At 44.5% G+C, this 25406-nt stretch overlaps 7 protein-coding genes across 7 annotated transcripts, besides 5 other annotated features; 3 read left to right on the plus strand and 4 right to left on the minus strand.

The window, feature by feature from the left end:
* Positions 1 to 38: 38 nt before the first annotated feature.
* Positions 39 to 130: a repeat region.
* Positions 131 to 166: a microsatellite.
* Positions 167 to 331: a microsatellite.
* Positions 332 to 333: 2 nt separating this feature from the next.
* Positions 334 to 494: a repeat region.
* Positions 495 to 544: 50 nt separating this feature from the next.
* On the minus strand, positions 545 to 1762 carry FPSE_11588 (uncharacterized protein; the record flags this gene model as incomplete). The annotated part of the gene is made up of 1 exon (XM_009264705.1): positions 545 to 1762. The coding sequence occupies one exon, from the start codon at positions 1760 to 1762 to the stop codon at positions 545 to 547; it is 1218 nt and encodes a 405-aa protein (XP_009262980.1).
* Positions 1763 to 2722: 960 nt separating this feature from the next.
* On the plus strand, positions 2723 to 4279 carry FPSE_11587 (uncharacterized protein; the record flags this gene model as incomplete). The annotated part of the gene is made up of 1 exon (XM_009264704.1): positions 2723 to 4279. The coding sequence occupies one exon, from the start codon at positions 2723 to 2725 to the stop codon at positions 4277 to 4279; it is 1557 nt and encodes a 518-aa protein (XP_009262979.1).
* A 2226-nt stretch (positions 4280 to 6505) lies between these two features.
* On the minus strand, positions 6506 to 7447 carry FPSE_11586 (uncharacterized protein; the record flags this gene model as incomplete). Its single annotated transcript, XM_009264703.1, has 5 exons — positions 6506 to 6836; positions 6889 to 6900; positions 7021 to 7112; positions 7319 to 7386; positions 7441 to 7447. 5 exons carry the CDS (start codon positions 7445 to 7447, stop codon positions 6506 to 6508), a joined length of 510 nt encoding a protein of 169 aa, XP_009262978.1.
* A 5407-nt stretch (positions 7448 to 12854) lies between these two features.
* Positions 12855 to 12883: a microsatellite.
* Positions 12884 to 13558: 675 nt separating this feature from the next.
* On the minus strand, positions 13559 to 14632 carry FPSE_11585 (uncharacterized protein; the record flags this gene model as incomplete). Its single annotated transcript, XM_009264702.1, has 1 exon — positions 13559 to 14632. The coding sequence occupies one exon, from the start codon at positions 14630 to 14632 to the stop codon at positions 13559 to 13561; it is 1074 nt and encodes a 357-aa protein (XP_009262977.1).
* Positions 14633 to 16304: 1672 nt separating this feature from the next.
* FPSE_11584 (uncharacterized protein) lies at positions 16305 to 17758 on the minus strand (the record flags this gene model as incomplete). Its single annotated transcript, XM_009264701.1, has 7 exons — positions 16305 to 16620; positions 16673 to 16699; positions 16756 to 16824; positions 16875 to 16992; positions 17048 to 17188; positions 17247 to 17484; positions 17567 to 17758. 7 exons carry the CDS (start codon positions 17756 to 17758, stop codon positions 16305 to 16307), a joined length of 1101 nt encoding a protein of 366 aa, XP_009262976.1.
* A 798-nt stretch (positions 17759 to 18556) lies between these two features.
* FPSE_11583 (uncharacterized protein) lies at positions 18557 to 19886 on the plus strand (the record flags this gene model as incomplete). The annotated part of the gene is made up of 4 exons (XM_009264700.1): positions 18557 to 18771; positions 18822 to 18984; positions 19043 to 19129; positions 19179 to 19886. The coding sequence occupies 4 exons, from the start codon at positions 18557 to 18559 to the stop codon at positions 19884 to 19886; spliced, it is 1173 nt and encodes a 390-aa protein (XP_009262975.1).
* Positions 19887 to 23939: 4053 nt separating this feature from the next.
* On the plus strand, positions 23940 to 24827 carry FPSE_11582 (uncharacterized protein; the record flags this gene model as incomplete). Its single annotated transcript, XM_009264699.1, has 1 exon — positions 23940 to 24827. The coding sequence occupies one exon, from the start codon at positions 23940 to 23942 to the stop codon at positions 24825 to 24827; it is 888 nt and encodes a 295-aa protein (XP_009262974.1).
* Positions 24828 to 25406: the final 579 nt, after the last annotated feature.

The raw sequence follows: 25406 nt of genomic DNA on the forward strand, positions 1-25406 counted from the left end.
TAAATATAATATAAAGACTTATTAAAAGGCTTTAAAGGTATTTAAAGAAGAATATAATAAATAATTTTAATTAATTAAATAGATTATAGTATTTATAAATATATTTAAGAGTATAAAGTTAATATTTTTAATTTATTTATTTATTTAGTTTACTTACTTATTAATTATATTATAGTAAATATACTTAATAGTTATACTTATAATATAAACTATATAAAGCTAATTTTATTTTATATTTCTATATATAATATATTACTATTATTACTTATTTTATTATATATTATATATTATATTTAATTTAAGCTTAACTTTTTACTATATCTCTTCTTATAGTAATATTAAGATTATTATATATTTAACTATTAAACTTAAGAGTAAAAATGTTTTATTTTACTATATTAATAGTTTTAATTTTTACTAATAATTATAACCTTTTAACTTAATATAAAAATAAACTTTAATTAAAATAGACTTAGTTTATAAAATATTATATTCCTCTTATAATAGATAAAGCTAATACTAATACCTTAGTATAATTCCTTTACTAAAAAGATAAATAGTTAACTTTAATAGGCTGAGAAGGCACTAGTGTAGCAAGCGACAAATGCGGCCAAGTCAACCCATTAAAATTAAGGTTAACAGTCTGCGAGTACTGAATCTGTGTATAAGTCACAGGAATCGTCTTGGGGCCAGTAACAGGACCAGGAGGCGTGACGGAGAATGTGGGCAGCGGAGGAGTTATCTTGCCCTGGATCGGCTTATAGGCTGGCTGCAGAAGTAGGGCCTTTCCAGGAGTGTAGTCCTGGACTGTAATCTCAGACTTGATGGTCTCAACCCAGAATGTAGATTCCATTTGCACGGCGTCTGCATTGGGACCTTGGCTACTCGCTCCGACGAGGAAAGCGATGTTAGCTGTGCCGCCACCAGGGGTTGGAGCGAACTGAGTAGAGACAGTGAAAGTGTTAGTCTCTGTGATATTGAGCTGACTGTTGATGTCGAGAAGGATCTGGATTGGGTTGTCAAGAATATCCTGGGTGATAGTGCCTTGCTCGATGAAGAGACTGAGATCCTGAGGCAGACGGGCTGTATTGTTGAGGGCGGCTGTCTGGCTGGGCTTGACCTGGATATCATCCGGTTTTCCAATCACAAACGGACTGATTGGTCGCTTGCTAATTTGCGGTGGTCCCTCGGTTACGTCTGGAGGGCTGCCCTGAGCATTGATTGTAGTTCCATGAGGAATAGATCCAAGACGGACAAGTGTGTTTCCCTCCACGGGATTGTTTTGAGTCTGAGGAACGTTCAACCAGAAGCCAGTTTCAGTGTGAATGCCCGTCTTGGCACCATCACCTTTACCCGTAACCGTGTTGGTAACATCATTCACAGTCTGAAGATACGTGACACCGTTGATAACAATATCATTCTGCTGCTCAAGACCACGATTGGGGACTTTTCCAAGAGGTTGAGAGAATACGAGATCCTCTTGTGTCAAATTAAGTTCGAGAACTGAGACATTGGGAGGAGAAGGAGGGGCAGGGAGAACGGGATTGGTGAAGGTGGTAGTAGTGGGGGCAACGGAGTTTGGTCGGAAGATGTTGTTAAAGCCAGTTCCGGTCCAGGCTCCGGTGAAGCTGCTCAAGATACCCAGAGGAGGATCAGGTTCATCTCTTGGAGGAGGAGGGGTAGGATCAAAGTTGACTTCATCGTATTGGAAGTCTATGCCGAGGTGAATACCAACACGCGACGATTCTTTAGTAGGGGCCATTGTGCTCGCTGTGTAATTTGAAGGGTGTCTGAATGTATTGAGGTTTTTGAACTTCTTGGCGAGGAATAAAGATTGAGGATACACTCACAGGTCTTATACTCGTACAGAAGTAGTTACTTGTCAGCAATTTGCCGGTCCAGATCAATACCAATACCTATTCATATCGCAATACACTTCACATGCCTCGTCGTAGACAATCTATGCTACAACAGTACAAACCTATCTCAGAAAACGATTGAACGCAGTTAGGCTCTTGCTCCGTTTCCATATCACACAGTGGCAGCGTTCACATCACAAAGGCAAATTCGCTTCCAACGTGACGCGGCAGAAACACGCTGACATCTTCACATATCTCAACTCGAACGATTTTCCAATATTTATGCTCAGTACTCCCCCTCCCGTCCAGTAAGCACCCTGGAATTGGCAAGCTAAAAACCTGTGGCTTACCGGCATGGCACCACTTCGCCGCAGCCAAGAATGAGGAGAAGAATTAGGTGTCAATTGACTTGCGCTGTCATCTATCCCATAGGTGGGGATGCTGCCAAGAATGAGGGCGGGATTGAATTCCCGCGCAAGTGACTGACCACGGCCCTTCCCGGTGAGTCTAGATTGGTCGTTTCTTAGTGCGCTTTGCCGTGTTGGTCTACCACATACCTGCAATGAAACGGGCACTCAGTCTGTTTTTTCTTGCAAATATTGGTGTTTTTATTGACATGTGAGATGAGAGCTGAAAACATTGGCATGCAGATACCCCATTCGGAGATGGAGCCTGCATCTTGGGTCTTCAGCTGAATGATTTGGCAGCCTGTGCGATATTTTACATGTTGAAGTGGCCTCTCATTAAGGATCAGACAACTGGTATAAAGAGTAGACTGCAAACCAGCTATCGTCGTTCCATATCCCCCATAAATCCACCGGTTCAAGCTTCTTCTACTCTCATCTATGACTATCGCCGCCAAAATGGAGCCCTCTTTCCAAGGCAACCAATTCTTCCCTGGCACAGCTGCCTACAAGCGTGCCAACGACATCTACGCTACCTCTACCTACGGAGTCAGTCGTGACATGAACCCCTCCGAGATCCTGCAACCAGCTAGTGTCGAGGACATCCAACAAGTTGTCAAAGCCGCGGCCAAAATGGGCAAGCCTATCGCCATCAGATCTGGCGGTCACCAATACAGTGGTGCATCGTCAACTGGCTCCCAGGGTATCCAGTTAGACTTGAAGCCTACCTTCCGCCGCCCCAACATTGACCTTAATATCCTAAGGGAAAATGGCAAGGTGTACCTCCGGTCCAGCGTTAGCTGGCAACTCACCGAGATCTTTGACTTTCTCAAAGATAACGGCGTGTTCATGCCGACTGGCCAGTGCCCTACTGTCTGCCTTGGTGGACACGTTCAAACTGGCGGTTATGGCATGCTTGCGCGATCATTCGGTCTTCTTGGAGACTGGGTTCGTGAGCTTGAGATCGTCGACTACAAAGGCGATGTAGTCAAAATCACCAAAGACTCCCACCCAGATCTATTTTACGGTTTTCTTGGTGGCAGTCCCGGCAACCTTGGTGTCTTGACGCACTTCAAGATCGAAGTTCAGGATGACAAGAGTCACCAGGGCTCCAAGGGCCTTTGGGTTGGTTTTGCTTACAAGGAGGAGACACTTCAGGCTCTACTTGATATCCTCGTGCAGAAGGGGGAAAATCCCAAGTTGCCTCGTGGTTACGACTTTATGGTCAATATTATCAGCAGACAAGCTAATCTTCTAGATCTTTTCCCCGGCTCTGAGGACGAACTGAAGCAGAAACTGCCAGATAATGTTCATGATGGAAAGGACAACATTGCTGATCTTCTCAAGTTCAAGTACGCAATGATTGTCGTTTACGCACAATGGGTCAATTTCGATGAAGAGCCATACTCGTCCGAGCTCTTTACCCAGATCAAGAACGTTCCTAATGAGTTCAAGATTGTCAAAGAGGCTCCTGAAGGCACCCCGATGTCTGTTATCGCCTCCATGTGGCTATTCGGCAGCCCTCGCGAGTTTCCCTACCCCTACGACAAGCGCACCAACAGCACCACCTCAACCGACCTCTCCAAAACAGGCTGGTCATCTTGGTTCGCCGGCCGTATCAACGAGGTCATCAAAGACAAACACAACGGTCTCTGGGTCTCATCCCAACTCCAAGTCTACGGGGGTGAACAATCCATGTTTCGCCGAAATGCAGGCAATGGTACAGCGTACTGCTTCCGAGATGCCACGATTGGGGGAACCTGGGATGTGTTCTATCAAGATACCAAGGATGCAGCTATGAAGTGGCAGGCGGTGAATGATGAAGGCAGAGCGAAGTACTTTAGCAAGGCGGATCGACGGGTTCTCTGGGGTTCGTATGGTGATTGGAACATGAAGGATGTTTGGCAGTTTTATTACGATCCGGAGACTTACAAGAAAATGCAGAAGATCAGGCAGACGTATGATCCAAAGGGGACTTTCACTGCTAACCCTTTCTGCGTGGAGGCTTTGCAGTGAGTAATTATTGCAAAAGGGTTTAGCAATTTACTAATAAGTATACTTGCTAAAATTCTTTTTATTTTAAATAACTCTAAAGGCACTTTAAAATAAGTCTTGTTGTAACTACTGTGACTTGCTTAAACAACCTCGTGATCCATAAACGTTGGAGACCTAGTGGACACGATACTGAGAGGATTACTATCGGTATTCTCTTCCCTAGAGTACCAGATCGAGCACCAGCCTGAGGTTGCTACGGACATGACCAGTAATACGGTAAATCCTTGGAATCTTTAGCTAATATTATAGAGGTAATTAACGCCTTCCGCAAGAATATCAAAACTACATTTTCGGATGAAGGCACGACATCTGTGCTTGATGTCTGGTACATTTCGACATTTGTGTAGCTCTCTTTCTATTACACACTTGATTGCCTATAGTGTAGAGCCGGTTTTTGTAGATGAACTTCATGCATTTTAGATTGAACGAGATAAGTATAGCTTTATTTCTTCAAACTATACATTACTGTCAGAGAAATTAGCACCTCTCTGAGACGCATTATAATTGTTTGATATGGTTGCGCAACGCCAAGATCGAACATATTATTTACAATACTGGTACAAAATGCGAAGTGAGCGTTAATCCTTCCATCACGAGCTACAAAGGGGAGGGGGCCATTGCTATACATGTATTCTTGAACCTCTTTGCCAAGGCATACGTAGCGGCCTGTACAAATTCGGTTGACTGTCATCGAAATGCTGATCTTGATTCTTTGGCTGGCCTAATTTATCTCGAATACCAGCTAACATTGTATCATGATTTCCGTGACGATGACCTTTGTGAGTGGCGGGAACCGTTCCACGGCGCACCGAAATGTTTCTTCATCTATGCCCAATAACAATATCTCGCTTTGCTGATGAAAGAATTCTGCATAGTGTGCCAGTGAGTCTTGAGTGGGCATTAGGTTATCAACTTGGTTCTGCAATTCGATTTTGCCCTAGTATTTACTCTTGTCGTACAATCTGCTCCTGGTCAGAATGATGCTTTCTTTACAAAGACATACAAAATCCCTCAAAGTCCATTCTTTTCCCTCGGTATTGCATGCGTTTAGAGGGATAAAAATATGGTCAAATCTCAAAGGCGACTTATTTCCTGAGGCTCGACAAGCCAGACCCAACTTCTTGATGTCGCGATTGCAAGAGTAGAGCGTAAATGGCACTAAACAGCTCGTTTGGCAGGGTTTGGAATGCAGGTGAGGGAGTTGCATCGCCTTATAATCCCATAATCACAATTGAAATTAAACGAAGGTGTAAAGGATACTTTTCAGATAGGCATAGATAGGGACAGATAAGACTTACAGAGGGGGTTATATGTTTGCAGATTGAAATCATGTCATGGTGTGACAAATTTTCAGTGGTAGAAAAACCCCAACAGTATCTCCACCTTTTTATCTAACCCTAACATGGCACTGGGCTCAGCTTAATGCGTGGTGGACTACTCGACTACTGTGCTGTACTGTAGTAAGCTTAGTTTCAAGCCACCTGCAGGGAGATCTCCATTCCACGTTACGAACCGGAGTATCGGGAGTGAACAAGCAACCTACTCGCGACCAGAAAATATCGGAAACGGCGTCGTCATCCCCTCAGCCTATCAGAGAATGCATATCGCCAAAATCCATTCCATTCAGACTATTGCTAACATCGGGTGCCCTTCTCAAGCGGAGAATGTTTACAAGGGCCAGAACCTCGGTCAATTCTTCACCGTGCGGCTTACTCACGGCTAAATCGAAAAGTCGAATCCATCTCCAAGACCTACAATAGGCAAAAGTTAACTGTGGCTACATCGGGGCTTGATCATGGCTGTCTATAGCGTCGACTCATCACGAATTGATCCTTCGAAACTAGGGGAGGGTTAAATTGGTAACTTCCGTCTGGGCACGGGGATGGGGCATACCACGGGAGGTGCCGCGTGGAACCTTGAGGTAGCTCCTGCAGTAGTGGCTAGTATTAGACTTATATTGTGGATTTCTAGAGCCATTACTGTACGTAATTGCTCATCTAAACGGTCTTAGTCTACAGACTGTTCTTTTTCCAAATATTAACTAGTGTTAAAAATAATGTTTCAAACAATATCGAACTATTCTGAAATCTCTTACATTGTTGTGTTTATTCATTCTATACTAATCTCAGCAATATAGTCAATCTTAGATTTAGCCAATAATGAATTATATCAACTTTACTCTTGACTCTATCGTGTATTTCTTTCATTTTCATCCGCGTCCATACTCGGCTGTGTTCTGCGGTCACTGCTCGTGTCCTTTCCACCTATAACAGTAGTGCTCAACTCTATATTCCTGTCGCAACTGTCATCTTGAAGGCAAATAGTACTGTCACCGAATCGTGTCCGCGGAAACCAGGTCTTGGCCCTATAGAGTAGGGGCTTGAGGGTAGGAAGGCAAGCACAGCCGAGTCCGGAAACCATTTCTGCGAGTGACCAATATGCTGGAGTGACATTCCACCAGGTTAAGTCTTTCGCTGGTGTGAGCCACTGCAACCGCAGAACTGAAATAGCAATGTTGCTTAAGCCAAGTGTTAATACATAGGTGCAAATATATAGAATGCATAACTTACAAGAAGCCAAGACTAAATATACTAAAAAGGAAGGCTTTCTGTGAAGAAGGGAGCTGAAGTTTCCATATAATGGGAAGAGGCATTAATATAATAATAAAGTCAGAGACAATATGTACGACCCCGTGGATGTACCATAGGGTTGGCTGGTTAGGAATGCATTTCCCATCAATGCCATGGTCCCAGACTGCTTGAATGGGGATACATTGAACTAAAGCCATAACAGTCTGGGTTATACACCACATAGTTATAAGAACAATAGCTGTGACGCAAACCCATCGAAGAGCTATTTTACCCATAATTCGGTGGTAATGGAGCAATATGGTAACTTTTATCCAATAAATACCCTGTAAATAAAACAGGATAGAGATCCAAAATGCCTACTCCGTAGTAATGTTAGTATTCACTTCATTATTACTATAGACCTTCTTACTCGGAAGTATAAGACCAAGATATCGTCAGATAAGGTCCAGATGTGTTGGCCAAGTCCGTATTGGGTCACTTTTATGAAGGGTCAGTTGCTATATCTATATGGATACATATAGGTAAACATACTAGCCATGATCGTTGCACTTGTTCCTATAATGAATAACTAGGGATTGAGTGTTAAAGATAAGAATTGAACAAGGCGTGGGATGAACTGTACCAAAGCAATAACAGCTGTTAAGTCATCCTTCCCCAGTGCTTTAATGGACCAACGGGACCACAATCGTGAGCCAATAAGTAGGATTGCTAAAGCTATCATGACGATAGCCACTGCAATCACAACTGGACCCTTGTTTTCTTGGGCATTTTCATCGGATTCACTTCCAGTGATAGCCATAATTGTAGACGGAGGTTTAAATCCGAAACTGTGGACGTGAAGAGTAAAGTTGAAGACAATAATTGTTGCAGCGCTTATGGTACATAATACGTATTTGTGGCAGAAGATGGGACGAACAGGTTTTTATTACCCATTCTACGCTTTGACTTTAATGCCAAGAAATTTGGGGTCAATGTGGCTGATGGCTGGGTTCTGGGCGAGTCTGGGTGGCATCTCATCATGAGATCATGGAACCGTTTAAGGAGAAGCTTTGTTTGTTACAGATGATAGATAAGGTTTCACTAACTTTAAAGACGTACATATAATCTTAAACTTCGCATTGGGTAGTGTAGCCTGTGACAAACCAGCTGAGGGTTAAAGCGACTGCATTCATTACGTCTTCTCTATGCTTTCATTCTGACTCAATGTTTCCGCTGTTTCGGTTGTCTTCATGCTGGAAACGTCAACCCCAGCGATAATAGAGTAGCGCAACTCGCTCATATGTAGTAAATGGCTGAAGCTAATGCTGCCTCTTCTTATGTGTATGTAAAGCTCGTTCTTACATTTTGAGGTTAGTTCTAAACTCCTCACTTGTACCTCCATCTGCCGCCAAGTGTTCCTCCTTGGCTGTTTAGATAGCGTCTCTGGCGTGGGTACTGGGGAGTGCTGGTCTGTCCTTGGTAAAACCTGGTTCAGATTATACCTTAAGGGGGGCTACACGCGTCTATTGTGGTTGACCTGGGCAACTCTTATGCCCCAGGAGCATACATCGGCCTGATTACAGACGAGCAGTATATAAATATCAAGGAGATAAGTAAGCAGTATTCCGGTTTTATTTTATGCCCATAATACTTACCTAGCTCATTCTCGCTGGCTCTGCTTTCAGTTATATAAACGATGATTTCATCTGGTACAAGTATTGCAAGGTATTGACGACCGGTTGTATCGCTTTGACAAATGGGATATAATCGCTCAAAGGCCACGATAATCCAGATGTCATACTAATTAAGTAGTAGGGCAAGTATTATTGTATAGTCCTCAACTCTACTGGTAAGATCTACCATACAGGTTAAGGCTGGGCATACGGTAAGCTACAGTAGGTCAATCTGCTTAAGTGGGAAGACGCGTGCTAATCCTATCACTACTAATAGAGCTAACAGTTTAGCTTTATATTTAACGCCCAAAGAGCAAAAGTCAGGTCCTATACATTCTCTGCATAATAAAATAAATTTATTTCATTAGATCAAAGTATGTAAACTGCAACGCTACCGAAGATAGGCTACACTTCATTATCAATCAAATTTCTCAGCACGTTAGCAGCCCGGCGTCCAGAGACGAGATGGATTACGCTCAGGCTACCACTAAAAGCGACTGTTTACACTATTTACACCGAGCAGACAATACAGTTATCTCCCAGTCGACAATAAATCCATCACCGTCCCAACACGGGGCCCGCCTCTTTTCTCCTAATGCTAAGCTCGTTTGGGATTTCGATAAAAAGTCAAATAATGAAAACATTATACAGGGATTGGAAAGGGATCACAAGAGAAGAAGTGTGGGCATACTACAACACCCTTAGCGGGTCCGTATTTGTCGTATCTTAAACTTGATGAAATTGTTTTACTCACAAGCAGGACTTACCTACTATATGCGATGTGTTTCCAACCTTCCACCTCCCGCCTTGAGTTTGAATCCCTTTCTTCTCAATACTCACTATTCCACTTTACCAACTCGCTTGACTTTGTCGCCTAAACCTGTCGCGCAACTTTGCCCCTCTCCGATACCTAGCATTCTTTCTATTATTTACGGTAATCACCAAGAGCTTGAGCTTCCGTGGGTCCTCTGCCACAAACCGTGTCGATAACACCTCCATCACTATACTACGTTCTAGATCAATATGGGCCTTTCCACGCGCTTGTCGAACCCCTTTAAAGATGCAACCACAATTTCCTATTCTGAGAGTCAGCATCACTACGCCATCGATACACGCTAGCGCTGTATTATAACAGGTTGAATCTCACACTAAACAGTTGAAAACTAGCAATGTGGCACTTTTATGCCTAGGCTTATTTCGTTGCCTCCCCCCACCCCACCAGCTAAGATATACGGATAGCTCCGACGGTGACTTAAGATAAATAAAAGTTACACAATGCTCAGTTTATAAATAACTGATTACAATGTCTCCCTCTATTATGTTATATGTAAAGTGGTATTTACAGTAGAGATAAAAGTAGTACCGTCAAGTCTCTAATGACATTTACATAGATTAACAATAGCTGATATTGGAAATATGGCTTCATTTACCAGTGGAATTATATCTAGCCGTAGCTTAGTTTACCAGAACAAATGATCTGACATCCTAGAGCCCAGACCTTAAGTGGCTTAAAGCCTCTAATGCCACTGCAAAAAGAAGAGGTTAGCTTACTTCTTCAGATGAATGCAAGGATTATAGATAAGGCATGCACACTACTTCGCCATTTTAAACTTTATGTGGCTTGAGTTTAGCGCTGGTTCTTGTTCCCCGTAAGCGATATTGCTTGAAACGGTCTCGCCAAGCGTTAGCGCGAATTACCCACAACCTTCACGTATTAAGTTCTTAAACCTAGTTGTGATTCTTAGTACCTCCTTAACTTTTTAAATCGATAAGGTTCACTAGACCTATTACTATGCATCTGGTAAGTATGTCAAAGCGTGGTAAAGAGACTAGACCTAATATACACTCTCTAGGGAGGGGATTTATTTGATGGCTTATACAACGTTAAAAAAAATAGGTTACATTATATCGAGAGTCAGAAAGTAGGGCATAAATGCAACCTTAATCTCACACAATACAAAATCGCTGCTCAACAACCTACATCCCCTTCTTCTAACACAACTAAAGAAAAAACCACTCTTAACTTAACCGACAAGTCTCAAAAAACTGACTTATCCTTTAGATTGCCCAGCTTATCACCCTGATCCCTATTGCTGACATCCACACTTGCTAAAACACTACCGACTACAAGACAGGGCCTCCACAGGTAGCACCCGGCCTACTGCAACAGGCCTTCTATCTTGACCTACTCCATCCAGATCGCCCTACTAGATAATAACAATATCATCTATACAGAGGCTAGAGCTATCACAAAAGACCTAGCCATCATAGACAACTAGATCGTCAATGCAGCCATCTTTAGCTACACTCTAATTATAATAATCAGGGCTCCTAGTAGAGATTATCTTCACTAATTAAAAAAGGAAAAAGACAAGCTGCAACAGCTTAACAATATCCTCAGTAAAGGCATTGCAAACAAAGCAGGAAGATAACTTCCTCAGAGAGGTCAAAGGCAAGCCATATAAGGCTTAGCTATCCGACTTGCTATAGCAAGCTAGGGAAGTCAATAAGAAAGGGTTATAACGGGGGCAAAGCTTTCTTAATTACCACTGTTAGAAGAAGGCACTTTATGTTATGCGAAGTCATATTGCATAGCTAGGCAGGCTGTAAATTGAATCACCGAGTACATCACGTAACACACTCACCAAGACCTGGCCCAAACGTAAAGTAATCGTATAGGGAGGGGATTTATATTACAGATAAGACAAGACTGGATATTAATACGTTATTAGGTATTGCATATTGCTTATACAACTGTTAGTATTAAAGCCATTTATGCTGGCTTGGGAACAAAAGATGAAAATTTAAATAATTATCTTTAGAGTGAAGTTCTAAAGGTATCTATCTCACAATATATACAATATTAATACTCTTACTAATTAACATCTTAGTATGTATGGATTGCTCGCGTGATCTACAGCATATCATTAATATTACTTAAATGCTCCATTTTCGTTACCCTCTTGCGCAAGCATGTCTCAGACTTCATAAATGATACACCTGACAACAAGTATGTGAAACTCTTAACTCAACCACACCTAGCTTGCTCCTCTGCTGTGCCAGATTGTCATCGGCTAGCCCATGGAATCATGCTTTTAGTCCCTCGTTTTCTGCCTTCAAACGTACCCCAACACTCTCCAGGGCAAACACTCGTTATTTGTATTTCCTACTAATACGACTTTAACACAAACACGGGCAGAATAGTCAACATCAAGGTTATATCCAGGATAACGGTCTTCTCCATACGTTAGAATGGACGATTTAAGATCCACCGTCAAAGTGAGCAACAGCTACCATACCCCAAGCGATTCCACTATACACGAGACCCGCCAGAAAACGTGTTCATGGGAACAGTTGTAGATGTGCAGGCAGGCAGCGGCCTACAAACATTGCTTCCAAATTTTACAAATCTTCGCAGGTTCGCGCTTGTCTGAGCTCAAGGATAAAGCGAGAGCCACTTATTGGCCTGCTCCCGTCGAATCAATTTCTGTGGCAGATGGCGTGTTTGCGTCGAGGTAACACGATGCAGCGCAGAAGCTTCCAGTTGCCTAGAATAGGCATGGCGATAAATGCAGCCTGTACAGGCGGTTGCAATCTGGAAGTAGACTACAACAGGGCCATGCAGCTCGATGATACACATCAAGGGGTGCAAGAGGCCACCGCCAATAAACTACCAGGCACCTTCGCGGGAGGCGAACCCGTATTTAATACAAGCATGAAGGGATTTGGTGCCTGATTAGACCTTCAAGGACGCTGACACAGATCCTCTCGGCAAGAACACGGACACACCTTTTGTCAATCTGATTCAGTCGGCTCTGTATTATGATCGTTATTTCTGTGGACTATATTCTAGCGCTGGATAGTTCCAAACGACCTCATCTGCATATGTAGTGACTCGCTTCTCCTTCGACTTCTCATGAGGACAAACATAACACATGTTCGCGGGCTGACCGATGTTAAAGCCACTGACACAGACATTAAAAGGAAGGATGAAAACTTGCCATTCTCGCGTATTCGCGCTTCGCACTTTCGCTTAGCTATAGTCTGCTCTTCTCTTATCAACCGACATCATGTTGGAACGGTAGGGTACTGAATTGCATTGGAGTTTATACAAACAGCAGCTGGCTGTCACTAATACTCGTCCATAACTTCTCTAGAAGCGAAGGAGAAAATGGATGAATGACGAAGCGCGCCCGCACAATGTCTTACTGGAAGGGGTAATAATTGCCACAAATAGAAAAAGGAATTAAGTTTCGAGTCAGGTCGGCCGAGCGAATTAATAACGCGTGTTGCGTCGCGTCGGGTCGGGTCGAGTCGAGTCGCAGGATTAATTGATTCTTGTCTCATGTGGTTCATCAGGTAATACAGCCAGTTTGTTGATTCTTATCACGGACTCATTTTGAGAAAGCAACTTGACGGTTAATAAAAATATCATCTTTTTCTCCCTCGAGTCATAGAGTATCGTTTACCGTAGCTATCTCTCTAAAATTAATCTTTAGCAGTACCGCGCGACGCTGTCTTTCCCGAGGCTTTAACCCTGGAATTCTAGAGGCTCTGGAATGCAAATTGACCTGACGTCAAAAAAGACCATGGATATTCTTTTCTGGATATGATATGTTCTTTGATCAATTCTTGAAGAATGGGAATAAACTTACTGGATTTAGTTGTCCACACTATGTGCTTTTTAAGCTTACTTTTCTTGCCTTTTCCGGGGTTTGAACTCATGCCCTCAATCTTAGTAATCATGGGCTTGCATTTGCCAACCTTTAAGACTCTTTAAGTGTTAAACGCATTTGGTGGAAATTAATATATACTGTGCTTATGCCTACTAGAAGCTATGTAGCCTAACAACTACCCCTCTGTAAAGCTTACATACTATATTAAACCTGATTAGGCTTGTACTTATATAAACTTGCTGAAAACTGTACTGAAGCTCAGTTGACTAAAACAAGCTGCTAACTGCGTTGTGTAGGGTAGCTTCGGTTCAACCAACACTGCTAGTTCCCGCATGCTGCACATGCCCATACTCCAAGAGGAGGCAACTTAATAAGCCCAGCTCCATAGGAAACAATGCTTTGAAGATTGCTATCGCAGAAGGAACCGCAAATACCCGCCTTAGGACACGAAACAGTCCAATGAATCCTTGCCTGTACAGATGCCTTATCCCTCTTTCCATCAGGAAGTACACTGACTAACACAGTTCCAGCCACAGGGTACGTGTACTCTAGGTACTCAAACTCATAATCGGGTTCGCACATTGCCTCGTTTCGGCAACTGCCGCGATACCGGCCTGTCTTGGTAACACTCGTCTTTGCAACCGCAGGTGCCACGGCTTTAATGAGGGCCTCCTTCATGGCGGGGACATTGTCGCGCGCCGAGAAGAAGCAATCGTCAAATGTAATGCTGCAGTCATTGCCAATGCTGTAAGACTTTCCTTTGCACTGGAGGCCCTCATCGTCCTCGTTAATGTTGCTGAAAGCGTTCTCAGGTGTCCAGTTTGCCTCGTCAGAGTTGGTTCCCTGCACGCGCACCTGAATCTCCTCTTCGGACATACCCCAGTCGGTTACCACTTGAAAGTCAGTGGCAGGCGCTGGTGCTGGGTTGTCTGGCGGATGGAAACAAATATAGGCGCTGGTACAAGCTGTTCCATCCGGAAGCTCGAAAGCCGGTCTGCCATGCTCGGCCCAGCACTTAAGCTCGTTTCCAAAGGTGTGCTTTGCGTCACCTGCGTAGCTCTTGGATTCCTCCCAATCCTTGATAGCCGGATTGATTGCGACCTGGAAAGTGTCGCCGTTGGAGAATTGGGCAGCAACACCACTTGATCTCCATGGGTACGAACCGTCCCATGGCACGTTTGCAATCATGTCTGGTTGTACCCATTTGGTGTCACCGCCACCTGGGTTGTAAGACCCAGAATAGTATGCCATCTCGTTTGACTTGGCGTTACCATCAGCTCCGATGCCGCAGTCGACGAGCATCAAGTGCTCGTCCGGTCGGTATTCTCGTGAATTCATGGTTGCAGCTCGAGAGCCTGAGAGGAGGAGGAAAATGGTGGTCTTGATTGAAGTCATTGTTACTCAAGTAAAGCCGAAGGCTCTCGTTTGAGAAGATAGAGTAGAATGTTTAAGAATCGCTTGGATTGTAAGTTGGAAAGGAGCTTGTTGTGAAAACTATTTGTTACGATGACAACGACTCAGGTATAAATAGTGTATTTGATCTTCTGTTCGGCCTTGGCTCTCCCAATAGGGCCCAAATTCTGAAGTCCGAAGACAAGGCAGAATCATGTTCGCTCTATCATGAAGTATGGGGTGCTTTGCCTTGAACCTGGCTCTGCCCTAAAAACTTCCAGACTAGGATTAGCGTTGCCAACTCCTGGTTACTTCTACTCCACAGTCATATTTGCCTCATTCCTCTTTAGCCTTAGTTGTCGCTGTATATTCTATTCGGCATATTCTTTGCTGTGAGTCTAACACTTGGCAGTACCAAAGTACCGACAAGAGTAGATCTGACATCTGAGCCCCTGAACATATCTGGGACTAGCCGCCTTAGCCACATTCTCCAGATTTATGATTCGTCAGAAGAAGTCCGACGACAACACTAAGGCTGAATTAATTTAAGTTTATTTCGGCAAATGGGTTGGTTAGAATAGGTAACGGGTTTGTTATAGACCGCTAGACTATATTCATACTTAGCCTCAAAGTTAAGAACGTCCAATAAAGACTGTCTAAGATGGCCAATTGCATGTATGCCTTGCAAGGTTATGGGCCTTCTCCACTAGCATTCATGCAACAATCGACCCCTATTTATGGTGCATTTGTGGTTGCGCTCGCAGTTATCCTGGCTGGGAATACAAGAGATTGGCAGATACGTAGTGTTGTTGGAGAGTAGTTGAGCCGGATATCATCGTATCGCGAGGTGCCAGGCTAGTCCCTCCTTGGTAATATTCAGGTTGCTGAGGTGCCATATATGAGGAAAAAGACATGTGCTGCCCATAAACATAGATATGACTAGGCATGAGTATGTGCCTTTTCTGGGTTTTCTTTAAAATTCACATTAAAGAGCATATATCACTATGTACCCTCAATACTTATATTCTTATCGAAATCTGGCAACAAGAGATGACTGGTCACAGATGTAGATTAATTATATGGTAATAAAGTTTGAAGATCTTGATGCCTCAGTCGTATCCGAGCCATTCACAAATACCACCCCTAGAGAATCCAACGGCTGTGATTTTACTACATAAGCAAAACCGATACGCCTATATTTTGGTAAAGGCAGAGTACAGAGAACAGGCTCCAGAACGAGGCATTCCAAGTGCGGTGACGGACCATGGGAAGATTTCCGTGGGAGAAGGTTGCGGAGTAGGTTGAAATAAGGCTGCGATGCAATACCTCTCTGGACAAATTGCACAGGAGAATCGGCGAACTAGACAATTGTATTTTTATGTATTTTGTCTTAAGTATCGACGTCAGAGATGCTACTTAACTAAGAGACTCAGCATTTGAAGGCCTTCAGCTGACGCTGTACTTACAGAGATGTTCTTTTCTCATGAAGCGACGTAACCTCGGTCTAAAAAAGCCTCGCTGACGAGTAGATGAAGCTTGTAGGTTCGAAGCCGGCATATGTAGCATAGATTTAAATAATTGGGAGGCTCACGACCTATCGACACATGAATTGCCAGCCGAAATTGAAATTAAGTGAACACGATACAGTAGTTTCTGATATCTAATCAGATGCGCCTTAAACATTCAGTCTCTCTGTGCCATCTGTATCTAGAATAGCGACCTGGCTACTGTTTTTGAGTTCAAAAACCGTTTCGACGTAAATCGCATTCTTTGGATCATGTCCACACTTGGATTGCACTACTTGGTCTCCTTGTCTTGAGCTAGAAGGAGTAGCTGTTCCCTCAATCGTAGAAAGCGGCAGGCTGTGTTGACGTTGTCCATAGTTTGAGTAACCGTACGCAGGGGTCAGCGTCTTCAGTCGCAGGATGTCCTTCACCAACGGCCTAAGAGATGGTACGCAAGCAGCGATGGTGCCGACGTTGAGTTGGAGACTATAATATTGTAAGTTCGAAAGCGACGGCAAGATGAGTGGGGTATACTCACAGGCCCCAAAATTGAATATCGTAAAGGCTGCGATAGATCAAACAGTTAGATTCTGACCAAGTCCTGTATATACTTTGACCTACTATGTGTTATCGCCTGCCGGATTGTATTTCATCTGGGAGACAGCTTTCACTAAACCCATCGCAGCAGCACTTTGAAGTTATTAGCTGGATAATACGTAGCTGGCCAGGTTTCCACATACACATATCCCAGGCTCAGAACAACAATGAGGTAGATTCGAGTCTTGAGAGGCATCTTTAAGGACCAGATAAGTGGGATAGGCAACGTAGCAAAGGCAATATCAGTAAAGATATTGAAGGCTGAAGACGTATCAGAAGAAGTTGTTGTGTATGAATGATTTGGGTTGTTGCTTACCGGAATTAGCGAGACCGAATGCGATAAACATCGAAATAGGATAACAGGATCCTTCTAGTGACCGATCCCATTGCTTTGCGACTGGACTACAGAAAAGAATGAACGAAAGCCACGCCTCGACTGTATATGCAACCACGAACGCTGCAAAAGCCGGATCAGTCCATCAGTCCAGTGTATCGGATCGGAAGCAGAGGCATACCAATCATGCACTGGAGGGTAATCCTGTACCACTTCCATGAATTACCATTGTATTTGATGAGTTCGAGGGCGATTGCCATTTTCAGAAAGCCGATTCCTCCGAGAAGGGGGACTACTGTGACTATAAAGCTGTATCTGCTAAACTTGGTAAAGTCGGCTCGTTCGATCGTATCGGCATGTTTACCCAGACCGTGTGGGATCTGGAGATAGAGGATGATGGTGCCCGCCAGCCCAGTACACTAGATGCAACGTTAGAGAATAAGCTGGTTCATTTGACATAAGATGAGACGCTGTCAATAACGACACCTAGTAAAAGCTTACAGCACTCAAGACCATAAGTGCATCTTGGGCACCCGGGGACTTGGAAATAACCAAGCGAGTATAGGTCCTTGCAGCGACGACAACGAGCGAGACAAAGTTGATGGCAGTAATGACTCCTATGATCAATGATGTCTGTGATTCTGCCACGCGCTTGGGGTCAGTGTTTACAACAAATGGTGGAGGAGCCGGCATCTTGAAAAAGGCATTTTGAGTGATTCGATTCAAAATATTCTGGAGAAAATTGGCAACAATACTGAGACGGGATGGTTAGTTGGACCTTCGAATTGTCCGTCTCATTCAGCTTGCTACTCATTTCATTATTCCGCTGGGTGGCGTCTGTTTCGATCATACAAGGAGTGTAGATTTCCCCATTCAGATGCCATATTAGCTTGTATGCATCAGAATCCTTCGTATATCTTGCTGTTGGTCTGCTGTTAGTCAAAATTTGTGCTGTCGGCTAAATACCTTGATTTATCTACCTTCCATATTCAGTCTTAACCCCTCGCACAAGAAATTAGTCGAGTTTCATGTAAAGTATGGATTTGCAGTAAAGTCTGCAGCAATAGCATGTTATTCGTTACCAAGGAAGGGTTGTCACTTGCTAGTCAAAAATACTCTCCCGTTCAGTTCATTTTAGTGGACTGTGCCTTTGTTCTGCAGACTCTGCCTCGCAAGGGCGATTTGATCATCTCAGTCTCGGTCAGGAATGCCGGATCCGCACTCCGGGTAGACAGGCCAGACCCTGTAGGCTGTTAATTGTATCTTGGTGGTGCAATGCTACCTACTATTAGATGTGACTCCGACTTGGCGAACGCATGCAGGGTAGGGATCAAAACTTCCGCCTGTGGGATATTAATTGTTCCGGTACGCTGGATATCAGCTTATCATAAGTTATCTAGTCCTATTTTATCCCGAATTCAATCTGTTTTTTCTTCCTTCTCATCGTCAATTCACGTACTTTAGGCGCGCAAGAGAACTTCAACGTCAATCATGAAGGTCTCTTTTGGAATCCTCGCCACTCTACTGCGCGCCTCAAGCCAGGTCGCATCGGCAGCACCCACCGATCAATTGTCGGCAAAGGACCTCATTCTGTCTCTTAACGAACAAGCGACGTCTGCACTCGAGAACGCAGACACAGAGTCTAGTAAAAGGTCTGTTGGACCCAAGAAGTGCACAATCTTCAACGCCGCTGTCCGCCGTGATTGGTGAGAAACCCAAGTCCTCCAGGCTCTCTCGTATTACTGACCTTTTGCAGGAAGACACTCTCCAAAAAAGACAAGAAGGCTTATATTGATGCCGTGCTGTGTCTGCGCAAGAAGCCGTCTAAAGCCGATCAGACCTTTGCACCTGGTGCTCGCAGCAGATATGATGACTTTGTTGCCGTTCACATCAATCAAACCTTGAGCATCCACGGAACTGTCAGTAGACTTTTCGATTGTTCGTTAATTATCAACCGAATGGCTAATAGACATCTAGGGCAACTTTTTTATCTGGCATCGGTACTTCACTTGGGCGTACGAAAAGGCTCTCCAAGATGAGTGCGGCTACAAGGGAACACAGCCAGTAAGTTGAGTCCTAGGTATCCACAACGCCAGCTTACAATTTACTACAGTACTGGAATTGGTTCGAGACTGGTGACTTTGCTACTAACCCATTGTTTGATGGTTCTGAAACTAGCATGAGTGGCGACGGTAAGTATTTCGAGCATGACGGCGCCTGGTCTGGCAAACAGAACATCTTTATCCCTAGTGGCAAGGGCGGCGGTTGTATCAAGGGCGGCCCCTTTGTCGGAGCTGTCGCCAATCTAGGACCCCCCAGTCCTGGCATGACTGGGATGGAGGCTACGAAAACGCCGCTCAACTATAACCCACGATGTCTCCGCCGCGATCTTAGTTCCTATTCTATTAACCAGTGGCTCAATCTTCCGAATCTCCACAACATCACCCTCGGAAAAGCGTCAAACACCATTCAGGCTATGCAGGATGAGTTCCAAGGACGATTTAGCGATAAATTCTTGGGTATGCATGCTGCTGGGCATTTCGTTATAGGGGGCGACTCAGCAGATCTCTTTTCATCCCCTAATGATCCCGTCTTCTTCCTCCACCACTCTATGGTCGACCGTATCTATTGTGTCTGGCAGGCTCTACATCCAAGACAGGCTAAGGATATTGCCGGAACAATCACCATCCTCAACACACCTCCCAGTAGAGACGCCGTCAAATCTGATGTCCTGAACATGGGGGTCAATGCACCGTTAATAACTATCGAAGACGGGCTCGATACTCTTGGCAACTCGCCTTTTTGCTACATCTATCTGTAGAAGAAGGTGTAGCTATAATATCCTGGTGTGTGTGTGTTGTATTGTGATAGTTGCGGAGTCATGATGCTAGGAATGATGAAAACCTCCAAAATACTACACATAGTATATGTACAGAGCCCTAGCGGCCTTGCTGTTACCTCCTTTCCCCCATGTTGTCATATTTTGAAAAAAAAACCAGTTAGCGGACTGCGTCTTTCTAGGTATACACCTGAAAGATACAAAATTCAAATACAATCACCTGTGGATATAGTGTCTACCTAAATGCCGTTGTGAGCCAATCCATGTCAGTGATGTTATGATTGATCAAAGTATAATGGGATGAAGGACGGTAAATTAAATGGTTGCTTTACTTGGAATTCCATCGCCAATGTAATACTTAATAATGAAAAAAAGAGAACAGCTTCAATTATTCTGGGCTCAACACGCAGGATGCATTGGTGCCAAAGACAACATCAAGAGGGGTCTGTGGCCCGAAAGGAGCGTTAGGCACGTGGGTTTTATTGAAATCAGCGGGATCGCGTTTAATAAATCCCCTCTTTGACTTCTCCTGGGCGATGGCTTTGCGGCGCTCGATACCTCGTTGTTCAAGACCATGGGCCTTGATTTGTTCTGCGCAGTGGCTTAAGTCAGTCCTCTTTGCATTGGTCAAGAAGGCTTTGCGTTCCAGGAGCTCAGCCTTGACATCAGCACCAGGATGGGATAAGACGATGTCGGCTAGAGCAAAGGTGTTGAGAAGGGCAGTTGAAAAACGTATATTTGCTTGAGGTTGGAAAGTGCAATGCAAAAAGACTAGAAGTGAAGATATTGTTGGTCAAAGTTATGGAAAAGCAGAGTCACGAGTAAGAGGATGGAATTTCAGTACTTTGACTGTCCTTTTATAGGCGACCTTGGGCCAATCTACAAGTCTTGGGGGTGACATTCTAACAAACCCTAGAGTAATTTCATAGCGGGCATATGACGAGTGTAGGTCTCGCGATTCATCCGGCATTTCCTCTCAATAGTTCAGCAGACTGGACGTACGTAAGACAACGTTTATCAACTGCTGCCAAGCGCCCTGAGACAATCTGTCGCAAGGTCGCTGGTACCCAAAGCATCATAGTATGTAACTCAAAGAACTGGGAGAGAGAGCTCATTAGGTTTGCCCTATCGTATCGTCATGACCCATTTCCTACAGCCCTGTCATTAGTGGACCAGAGGTGCACAGTCTCGTTTCGGAGTTTCGGGACATGTCAACCGCCGTCCCCACTAGAGCAAACATGGCGATGCATGAACAAGCAGGTAACCCATGCTTCGTGCAGATCCAGGTGCGAAAATTCCCAGCGCCAAGCGACCACGGCACATAGCCAGCCGATGTCTACGATCTTCATTACTTAGATCTGCGAGTCATCTGGTCTCCCCCGTGTTATTTAGATAAGATTAAAGTGCTAACGACAAAGCTAATGCTGTATGCCTACCAAGTTCGCTGTGCTAAAGTCTTCAAGAGTGCAGTTTGTTCTTGCTTGATGCTACCTGTCTACAACATCTATCTACACCCCTCGTAGGCCATAACTGCCACTAATAGTCTGATAATTGGGAAGTACCTGAATTTTGTTGGACATAGCTTGTCAAAAGTGGCGCCGGTGACTCGCTCACACACAAGTAGAATACGAGCCTTTTGGGGCTCAGCAAAACACCCATTGTTCACTCGCCCATAGCTAAATCTATCATCCCTGGCTAATAGAGCTAGTAGTGTAGAATTTACGATAAGAGGTAGGAGTAGAGACTTCCTTTTTAAAAGAGACGTATTTTACCTACAGACCGGGTTTCGTGACCGTGACAAAACATCCCAGGCTGAGCCGCATAATACTCAGTCGCAAAGTGCCTCAGTGCCTTAAAATCCCGGATATCCCTGCACGGCTCAAGGTTTCACTTACCTGCGGCGTTAGAATCCCAAGTTCAATCCTAACTCACGCATCAGCTATTGTTTCCTCTACACTTCTCTGGTTTCTCTCATTCCCCTTGTCCTCCATACCCTCCGTTCCTCAAATCTGTATGGACAGAAATGACCCTTAGCATGTTGAGTTCACTCACCATGTCTAATGCTTCGCCCCAAGTGATCTACGCATATGCGTCGGCTATGTCAAGCCACAGTACCTCAGAGATAGATCGGGCATCAGGGCCAGCTTCATGACGACATATTCGCTGACTTTGTGTGACGAAATCTTGTGGCGAGTCCACATAAGCCGAGTCGGTAAGAATGATTCACCTCCCAGTTCGCTTTGAGCGTTCATAATACTTGGATTGTATCTGTCGATGTAGAGGAACTTGCCTCTTGGTAGGGCACCTTCTCGCCTTACAAGGCAAAAACGGTTGCGTCAGGTAGCAAACCCAACAATCCTCCCTCTATACAGCCACTCGAAAATCCAAGTACAGCAAGCAAACCGCACTCAGACCACATGATATCTAATTAAATACAGCATCGTTCCCCAAAAAGACTCAAGAAAAGTGACCGACCCACTGGTCGCCAGAGACCTGCGGGGAAGACACGGATTTACATTTTCATGATGCCGTAACGAGCTCTTCCATTTACTACTGCTGCTGTTCTTGTTCGTGGTAATACATCATGTGTAATCACTTGCACCGTCGTGAATGCCCGTCGTCACTTTCGTATCATCGTCCTCGAGCGGCAGCTCCGGCCAGGACCTGTCTCATGTGCCTTTGAGGGGACTCTTCACACGGGCGCTGATTGGTCTCGTCGTGGGCCAAAGTTTCTATGTAATCAATGCCAGAGTCAGAAACAGACAAATATTTCCACTTGTGCGTGTTTCGTCATGGCGCCGTCATTTGACCGCTGTACAGTGTATCTAGATAGTATGGTTTGTGAGCTGCAAAAACGCCAAGGTTAGTATGTCTCAGACGAATCAGCTTTTGGCGCTGTGGCGGTAAGGCTTGAAAAAAGGGTTCGTCAAAGTAAAATGTAATTGTATTGTCCTTTACGCTGCTGAACCCGAGCAAATTCCTATGTCGTTCTATTTAAGTTACCGTCCAACGCTAACTTAGTTCCTCGTGTAGTCGAACGGCACTTGTGGAAACCATTCATTCCAATTAAAGAGTTGCCTGTGGAATAGTACGTCGTTGTCTCCTCACCGCCTTTCGATTGATGCCCGTACTTTGACTCGCACATGCAATTTTGACTGACAGACTCTAGGGTCTGGACCAAATAGAACTTGTCTCATAGCAAGTCTTGAGAGCGCCACAGTCGGCAATAAATCCTGCTGCAATGTATTTACACCAAATTCGTCAAAGCCAGTAAACATCGTTGTTATCTAGTGTGCAGGAATCGACTGGTTGAGCTTGTTTCAGTGTCTCAGCTAACCACATTTCTACCACCCCTGCGTATAATGCGGCTGAATCAAAATGATAGGTAGTGGGGTTAATCCAGCTCACCTTCCGTGGAAAAGCGGAGGGCACCGCAGGTTAACTTCCACTTGGCGGTATTCAGTTATACTTGGGTACCCATAACCTCAAGCGGCAGAGATCGTCCATATCCTGTGTTTGATAGACTACTTCATTTGCAAATAAGGTTAAGGGTGAAGTAACATGTAAGTGCACGGCAACTGGCACTACATCGAGGGTTGACAGGCCTTTAGACACTGTCTCCCAACAACCCAAATACATGCTTGGGAATGTGTACAACGGACTTAATAATTAGGCTCATCGACGTTGCATTGTATGCTGACATCTGAAACCTGGTCTAGACTCATCTCGCCTTTCTTCTCAGCCCAATAAACAAATGTGTCACATTCCGCTTAACTGGAGCTGAACTTGCGGAGGTATCCTTGGCGCATGCGATCGACATTGGCGTCGTTGCCTCAAATTCGATAACAGTGAATTATCGCTTTAGGACATGTTGTTACGAAAATCTTATCCCAGAAATATGCGGTTAAATGGTATTCATCAAGTATATATATGACCTCGGCACGGCATTGTAATTTCTTTCACCTTACACATCAACAGGATACATACATCACCATTTACGTCTCTTAAGAATTCTTTTTAAAAAGCATATCCAAGATGTTCAAGCTTCTACACGGGAAGTTCATCATCGCAAACCCCATGCAGCCGGATGGCGACACCATCAGGTTCAAGCCTGACAACGTTGGTTTCGCCAAAGACCTGCGAGGATCTCGCCCCATCAACGATAGAGGTGTCAATGTCCGCTTAGAAGCTGTTGATGCTCTGGAAAAAAACCAGGAGTTGAAGGGCGCTACAGCCGCTCGTGACGAGCTATTGTGCATGCTCGGGTTCAAGGATGCGAGATTTTCTGGCGATCCCCCGTTCATTGTCAGTTCTGACAATCAAGAAGTCAGCGGGCATGTATTGTCCAACGGCTTTGACACCAATGGCCGGCTGATCGGGTTCGTCTACAAAGGCGATGGCAGCGTGCACGGCTCGGATGGCTCTCTCGTCTCCCTAGATGAGAGCCTGGTAGATGAATCAGTCAACACCGCCCTGCTCTGTGGCGGTTATGTCTTCCCGGCATTCTATGACACTCTTCCGGAGAATCTACGCGCACATTTGGCCACCAAGTCAAAAGCTGCCCGCATGGCAAACAATGGCGTCTGGTCACAATCAAAGGGTTTTCCAGGAGATCCGCTCATCCTTGAGACGCCAATCTTGGCAAGCCTGAGAGAGGCTGTCTTATGGCCGAAGCTTTTCCGCCGTTTGGAAGAGTACCTCAAGTCAGACGGACATAAAACTTTGGATGGCTTTGAAGACTGGCTTCAAGAAGACCCTAAGTCGCGCGACGACGGCATCCTTCTCATCCAGAGCAACCCGCCTGACTCAGTCCGCCTGCACGATGTGGTGAAGGCTTCTAGCAATAGTGTTGAGCTAAAATTCTGGCCCGAAGACTTCATTATCCAAGGCCACCCTATCAACACAACCGGATCCCAGCCGTGAGATACAAGCTTCCTCAATCGTCTTATAGCCTATACGACGCAAACCATCTCCAAGAGCAGCTTAGGTGCAATCTAGCTTATTACATGCAATAAACCCCATTTATTTACAATATGCATCGATAATGTTGTAGTTATGTTTTGTCTGGTTGTAGAACAACCCTGCCACAAGTCTAATTAATCCTGGTCTTTAGCCAGCATTTTTAGTTCCACTACTCACTCATATTAGTATCTTGCAGTTGACGCTCATTACTCTTGTCTAAGTAGAGAAACGTTTTGCATCTTACCAAGATAATCTTCCAGTACTCCAATGTATTTTATATCCCAACCCACGTCCCTCCGCCCGTCACCGTACACCATCTCGATATCGACTACCAGTTTATAATACTGCAACCACCCTCGCTTCTGTTGGCCTCGCGCTTACCATACCATACTCTTTGCATGTCTTTCGACTGTCTTTACTTATCATCACAGAATCGGCGTCTTTGCTCCTATGAAGTGGAGGTTCACAATAGCTATCACGCCAAATCAGGACATTTCCACGGATTCAATCATGCCTCGACCTCAATTGCGCAACAGTTGC

This window comes from Fusarium pseudograminearum, chromosome 2 (genome assembly GCF_000303195.2).
Source record: "Fusarium pseudograminearum CS3096 chromosome 2, whole genome shotgun sequence".
In the NCBI taxonomy this organism is placed as follows: domain Eukaryota; kingdom Fungi; phylum Ascomycota; class Sordariomycetes; order Hypocreales; family Nectriaceae; genus Fusarium; species Fusarium pseudograminearum.